This window comes from Malus domestica, chromosome 17 (genome assembly GCF_042453785.1).
Source record: "Malus domestica chromosome 17, GDT2T_hap1".
NCBI lineage: Eukaryota > Viridiplantae > Streptophyta > Magnoliopsida > Rosales > Rosaceae > Malus > Malus domestica.
In genome coordinates, this window is record NC_091677.1 from 21,503,754 (window position 1) to 21,510,922 (window position 7,169).

The following is a 7,169-nucleotide window of genomic DNA, read 5'->3' on the forward strand; positions in this document are numbered from 1 at the left end:
CGAAAAGGATGATGAGTGGTGCCGTTGTATTCACCGAGAAGGATGATGGGTGGTGCAGTTGTATTCGCCGAGGAGAATCGACAGTTGGTGAGGGGATTGGAGTCGAGGGAAGGACAATTGGAGTCGATGGAAGGGAACTCTCGAGGGACTGAGGTCTTAGAGTTTGAGAGAGTGAGAGTGAGAGTCGGGAATTGGGATAAGAGAGATAGAGAACTTAGGGTAACACTAAAACAACAGTTTAGATTAGATATGTAGCTTATTCATCAATCTGGTCCATTCATTTTAATTACAAACGGACCGGTCTGGGTACTCGCAATTCCTATACTCCAGGAACCAACCCGAACCGAAAATCACAAAGCCCGCCCCATTTCTCTTTTTTAAAAGTAGAAACCGGCCCGTATCCGTCCCGAACCGTCATTACCTGCTCCGACCCGCAGTTCCTGTACCCGTTTGCCCAGCCCTACTAAGAAGGATCTGTTGAAAGTTACAAAAGTTTCCTTGTAGTTGACGTTACTACTGTGCAGTGTACAAACCCGGCCGGTGGAAGAGCGCACCAGGTTTCCCTCTTCCTTAATTAACGGCGCGCACCGCGTAACCACCATAACGCCGTTAAAAAGTAAAAAAATATCAAAACACAAAAAAACCCATTAAAAAAAAAAAAAAAACCAACCGGCCGCCAGGCACTCTCTCTCTCTCTCTCTCGTCTCATTGACTCCTCCATCTCTCTTCTCCGACGCGTTTTAGGGTTTGTTTTCCTTGTTCGGTTTTGTATCTGAATTTTCAGAAATTTCCCAATTCGTTACGCTTTTGGAATTCTTATCTCTTTAGGAAAGTTCTCTGCTTTTCGATTTCCTTCCGTTATTAGGGTTTCGGCTATGTCTTTACTGTAAAAGCCTTTCCTCTTGCCCTCTTTTCGTAGATTCTAGGGTTTGGGTTCAAGATCCTGCGATCTTTCTAGTGGAATTCTAGGGTTTTCTGATTTTGTTCGAAAGGATTTTATTTTATTTTTTTTCAATTTCGTTTTGGGGATGCTGAGATGGTGAGTTCCGAGGGATTGAGTGCTCCGCTGTCGCTTCCTCAAGTGGCAGCGAGGCAGTACGGAGTGACAAAGCCAATATCGACTGCCGGGCCGACGGAAGTCGATATTCTGAGGACATTAGAGTTGGAGAAGGTTTGTGCTATCGAATTTTGATTTGGAAATATTGATTATTTTTTGGTTCTTGATGTTCTGGTTGTGAAAGTTTTTGTTTCTGGGTGTTTGAAGTTTTTGGTTGATGCTGGGCTTTATGAAACCAAAGAAGGAGTTGCCAAGAGAGAGGAGGTTCTTCGGCGTATCGAGCAGGTGATTATTCTTTGTTTTTAAATTTCCATAAGAGAAAGTTTTTGGTTGTGAAAATTGTGCGCTAATGAACACTTAATACAGTTTTAGTATTGTAGACTTGTTTGAGTCACTAAAATCCAAAGAGAGCGATTAGAAAGTTATGGTTTAGGACAGTAATTATTTACTATTAATTTGATAATTGTTTTGATGCTTACCATCTTCCAAAATTTTCAGTCAGAATCTATTATGCAGAATATAAATCTCTTCGGTTGATTGCCTTCTTTTGTTTGTGCTAATTGTAGGTGTGATTGATTTTACTATTAACAAACTTGTGTTTGTCTTATTTATTCATTGTTGCCTAATTTTTGGGTTTAATTGCTGGGTAATGCTAGGGTGACCAACTGTTTAGACAAAATTTTGTAAACATATGACGTGGTTGTTGATGATTGGATTGTTACTTAAGTGTGTTGATTAATGTGCTTATTTCCTTTTGGTGACACATCACATGGTTTACAAATTTGGTGTAAAAAAATTTTCTTCCTAGCATTACTCTTAATTGCCACTTGTAATTACAAATATGCGCTGGTAGGGTGTTTATATCTCATGGGTTTGGATGTGTAATTATATTTTGTATCATATGGGAACATCGAATAGGTTTTCTGAGGTTTAGAATAAGAACATCTAGAAGATTGAAAGGGGTGAAAATATTCTACACTTCACTAATGGCAATGATCCTGTATTAGTGTATGATGAGTAAAAAGTTGCAGACATATGGTTGTAGAGGTAAAGTTAGAGTACGTGTCTTGTATAAATTATAGTATCCCCTTAAAAACTATATGACTAATAAAGTAGCAAAAGCTAACTTGTGATGCATGACCAGGATGATAGCCTGTACAAGCAACTTTTTTTGTTACAGAAAACATTTTGATGCTGACCGTTGGAATAAAATTCATGGTTTTGGGTTTGATGTGTTTCTGATTAAAAGCCATGCTTTTGATATATCAGCCTTATGAGATCTGTGATTAATGTCTATGTTAATCGGCATTGATATTTTGTTTTTGTTCCTTTTATAATAATCTATTTAGTTTCAGTGATTTGTCATTTTCAACTTTCCCATCCCCTCTTCTGATTGTTAGATTGTCAAGGATTGGGTGAAGCAACTTACTCGCTTGAGAGGGTACACAGATCAAATGGTTGAGGACGCTAATGCTCGTATTTTTACATTTGGGTCCTATAGGCTCGGGGTAAGTGTGGTTGCTCTTGATTTTGTTTTTAGATTTCGATTTGTGGTCTGAATTGGTTTGTGAGAGAGGGAAACAAGACTTTGAAATACAAAATGTCTTTAGTCGTTGCTCCATCAACTTTTTACTAATTTGTTATTTTTCTTTGCCAATGATATTGGTTTTGCTTGTTCAGATTTTACTTGTATACTGGTACTTTTTATGTAGGTGCATGGTCCTGGGGCTGACATAGACACGTTATGTGTTGGGCCATCCTATGTCAATCGAGAGGTAAGTATTGATGTGAAGCAGTTTTTCCTTGGAGTTCTGAGTCTTGTCATTGTTCACTCTATAACTGTATGTTTATTTAGTACTGTTATGTCATATTCAGGAAGACTTCTTCTTTGTATTGCACAACATTCTTGCTGAGATGGAAGAGGTGACCGAGCTGCAACCAGTTCCAGATGCTCATGTCCCTGTAATGAAATTTAAGTTTGACGGAATATCGATCGACCTCCTTTATGCTAGTATTTCTCTCTTGGTTGTACCAGAAGTAAGTGCTGAACACTTGTTGATGAACTTACTTGAAAAAACCCAAGTATTATGGAAGAAGTATGGAAGTGCAACCCTTTATTTTTTCTGAAGTTGACGTGCTATTTTGTGTATGACATGGTTTAGGGGTTTTCTCTCTCCTCTCTCTATGTTGTCTTTCTGTTATTTTTTTGATGTGATATGCGGGTTGGCCACAGGCTTTGACTGCGTAGCTGTTTAGGATAGATTAATTTGTTTTTGTGTTCACCATCTATACGTTCGCTGTTTCTATTTAAGAGAACTCTGCCGTTTATTGAACAATATAATAAAACATTCTTTACGTGTAATTCAAGGGAAATATAAGTGTTCAGTTAGCTATCTGAACAAATAAGCTTAGCGTATAAAATTCCCTTATGGTGATCGTAGGAAAACAGGTTTTGTACATTACCAGGTTTTGCTACTTATTTGCTGTAGCTAATTTTCAACTTATCGAGATGTATAGCATTTTAGAATGTTTTTAATTTATCATGTTAATCGCATTTTTTTTGTAGCCTTGGCATTTGTCCTCTTCATCATTTTGCATAATCAATCTAGGGGTCTTTTTTATTAAACAGGACCTGGACATTTCTGATGTATCTTTGTTGTACAATATCGATGAGCCTACTGTTCGAAGTCTTAATGGCTGCAGGGTCGCAGATCAAATTTTAAAGCTTGTTCCAAATGTTGAGGTGAAATGCTTCCTATGATTGGGTTTAATTTGTATGCCGATTGCCAGTTTTTATTTTATGAAGACATATATGTACTGATTTATAGTGAACCTCTCATGTGGTATTTTTTGGTTGTAGCACTTTTGCACAACACTCAGATGCTTGAAATTTTGGGCGAAAAGACGCGGTGTTTATTCCAATGTGAGTACCTCCTCACTTTAGAAGTTATTCTGTTTTATATTTTTTATTTTTCAACATTTATGCTGACTGCGTCCTGTATGAAAACATTTATTTTCAGGTTACTGGATTTCTTGGCGGAGTAAACTGGGCTCTTCTTGTTGCCCGGGTTTGCCAACTTTATCCCAATGCAGTTCCCAGCATGCTTGTTTCTCGATTCTTTAGGGTCTATACACAGTGGCGGTGGCCAAATCCTGTCATGTTGTGTCCCATTGAAGAGGATGAACTTGGCTTTTCTGTTTGGGACCCTCGCAGATATCCTCGTGACCGGACTCATCATATGCCAATTATAACTCCTGCATACCCTTGTATGAATTCTAGCTATAATGTTTCACAAAGTACTCTGCGTGTTATGGTCGAGCAGTTCTGTTACGGAAACAAGACCTGTGAGGTTTGTACTTGTTCTGTTCCCTTGCCCGCACATTTCATTTAGTTTTGTGGTATGTGTTATTTAGCTTGCTTTGCCTGGCTGACTATTTTATCCTTTCTTCTTTTCATTTTTTAAATCCAGGAAGTGGAATTGAATAGAGCTCAATGGTGTGCATTGTTTGAGCCGTACATGTTCTTTGAAAGCTACAAAAACTATCTCCAGGTTGACATAATTGCTGCTGATGTTGACGACTTGCGTGCTTGGAAAGGCTGGGTGGAATCTCGACTGAGGCAACTAACTCTAATGGTAATAACTGTATTTTCATTTTTTTCTTCTTTTAAAAATAGAAATGTTAGTATATTGTTACCTCATATTTTGGTGTGTTTTTTATATTTGCAGATTGAACGGGATACTTTAGGGATGTTACAGTGCCATCCTTGTCCACATGAGTATGTTGATACGAATAAAGAATGCGCACATTGTGCATTTTTTATGGGTTTGCAGAGGAAACAGGGTGAAAAGGTTCAGGGTCAGCAGTTTGATATACGAGGGACTGTTGATGGGTTCAGGCATTCCATTAATATGTACATGTTTTGGAAACCAGGGATGGAAATTCATGTATCTCATGTTCGTAGAAGGCAACTTCCTCCTTATGTGTATCCTGATGGTTGTAAACGACCTCGACAATCCAGAGTTATGGTCCAGCAGCAGGCTGATGATGGCGAAGCTTGTGGGAGTGGTTCTAGTGAGAGACACCTGAAGAGGAAGGATCTTGATGGGGTGGAGGTGAATCAAGATACTCCACCGCAGAAATGGCAATCTACTAGCCCTCTGCCCCATGGTTCGGTTTCTCCTGTAATTATCAATCACAAGGCAGGCAGTGCATCTCCAGAGCCTTCGGATAAAGGTTTTAGCATGGAAGTAGTAGAGTCAAATAAAATAACACTGTCTGGTGAAATGGAGCCTGGATATGCCTCCAATTCCAGTACTATTACAAATGTTTCAAGCAAGGGCAGTTGTGATGATGCTGGATTTGGATCAGTGGCTGGTAGCTGTGAGGGGAACACTAGGAGCGTTGAGGGAAGCAGTGTTGGGAGTAACAACCCAGGATATTTGCTGGGTGATGTGTGTGAGGCAGACTCCGAAGCTCTTTCGGATAGTGGATGCGTAAATGGAAACCTACGGTAAAATGAATCCCATGAAGCATTAGAGGTTTTGGATTTAAGTTCCTTTACTTTGACTCAGTTTTCTGGTGAATCATTTTCATTATCTGGTTGCTTTCATCTACAACGTATTATTATGCTAGTTGGATGTCGTCTTAATTTTGTTCAGTTTAACTCAGAGATTCTATGACCAAATGCACCAATGGCATAAAAGTAGCAACATCTGAGGTATCTTCAAACACTAGTGCACGTCCTGCCAGGATCTGCGTTGGTCCTCATTTATGTTGTGCATGTTTAAACATTGGACATTTGGGAATACCCTGCACCATAACTAGCTCGTTTTCATTCTCCTTAAGATCCTCTTATCTCGGAGCTTTAGTTTGTGCTGACCAATCTATCTAATTTCTTTTCATCTTTTTTTTTTTTGTTTTTTATGTTTTGTGTTTAGTAAAAAGGTGAATGCTGCACTTGGGATGGTTGGTACTAAATTCCAACGAGGGATAACTCAGAACAAATAACAGGGTTGGGGCATGTGTATTGAACTTCTTCATATAATTTTCTTGATTATTTTGAAGTCTTGTTTATCTTTATGCTTCGCCTTTTGCTGTGGTGATAACAGGTTGAGCCTAACATCAATGGCCTGAGCATGTTGGATCTTTGTGGATTTTTCTGAAATTAAGGAGCTTCAATTAATGAGAGGACGAAAGCCAGCAGCTCGGGTAAGTGTTCTTTTTATTGCTGGCTTTCATTTCGTTCTTTACCAGGCATGCTCGTCTATACAACCTTGTGGTCAAAGCCAAGAGATTCGAACGGGAAGTTTGTCTTTTTGTACAATTTACTTCTTTAGCATTTATGAATTATGCTTATCTGCTCAACTTTTGAGCTTTGGAAGAGTCTTAAGAGAATTTATTCAATTGCTCGCTGAACTTCTGCAGATAGGCATTAGTTTTTTACTTTTAGTCGTCTGGGCGGGTGTGGCCAAAGGTTTTTACACTTCGTAGGTACACTGGATCTAGGGAAAAAAAAAAAAAAAAACCAAAAAAATTGAAAAAGGAAAAAGAGTTCGCTATGTAAGGTGCTCAATGTGCACTGGCCTTTGTGTTCTGAGTTTGAGTGGGACCACTGTTGAGGTTTGTCTGATCTTCAATGTTTGTACATTCTATCCTATGTAATGAATATTGAAAATGTCTCCGTCTCCATGGCTCGTTACTTGTTCTGTAGAGATAATGTCTGGTTCAGATTGTGTTTATTCGTACGACTGTTTTATTAATCCTTCCAAAATCAGAATACAGTACAGTTTACGCTGTTGTAAAGCGTTGAAGTAAAGACGCCATACGTATTGCACTGAGAAAATTGTGAACTCATTCATAGCAGTCTTTCTACTTGATCATTCATCGCAACAAATGCCGAACTTGAAGGCTGCATTGTTTGGTCATTCATCGCAATAAAATGGGTCCAACTCCGTTCAAGTAGTTCTTGAGGATCCTTGAAAAGGTTTAAATTGTCACCGTATTGGTTTGGTACTGAAGTGCTTTTATAAAAAGTAGGTATAAAAAAAAACCGAGTTCAAAAAGGTGTTTGGTAAACACTTAAAAAACAACTTATTTTTATATTTTTGGA

At 38.6% G+C, this 7,169-nt stretch overlaps 1 protein-coding gene across 2 annotated transcripts; it reads left to right on the forward strand.

Moving 5' to 3' along the window:
- Positions 1-600: 600 nt before the first annotated feature.
- On the forward strand, positions 601-6,748 carry LOC103430288 (nuclear poly(A) polymerase 4-like). Of its 2 annotated transcripts, XM_070816755.1 has the most exons (12): positions 601-1,171; positions 1,265-1,342; positions 2,458-2,565; positions 2,770-2,832; positions 2,933-3,094; positions 3,687-3,800; positions 3,918-3,980; positions 4,078-4,407; positions 4,528-4,692; positions 4,786-5,570; positions 5,998-6,071; positions 6,169-6,748. In XM_070816755.1, the coding sequence occupies exons 1-11, from the start codon at positions 1,037-1,039 to the stop codon at positions 6,065-6,067; spliced, it is 2,073 nt and encodes a 690-aa protein (XP_070672856.1). In that variant the 5' UTR covers positions 601-1,036; the 3' UTR covers positions 6,068-6,071; positions 6,169-6,748. The 2 variants fall into 2 exon arrangements, with proteins under 2 accessions (XP_070672856.1, XP_017186417.3); XM_017330928.3 differs by lacking the exon at positions 5,998-6,071.
- The last annotated feature ends 421 nt before the right edge of the window (positions 6,749-7,169 follow it).

Coding starts and splice junctions, on each gene's coding strand:
- LOC103430288 (XM_070816755.1), top strand. CDS start 1,037: ATGGTGAGTTCCGAGGGATTGAGTGCTCCGCTGTCGCTTCCTCAAGTG. Junction 3,095..3,686: donor CTCTCTTGGTTGTACCAGAA/GTAAGTGCTGAA, acceptor TTTATTAAACAG/GACCTGGACATTTCTGATGT. Junction 3,981..4,077: donor GACGCGGTGTTTATTCCAAT/GTGAGTACCTCC, acceptor ATTTATTTTCAG/GTTACTGGATTTCTTGGCGG.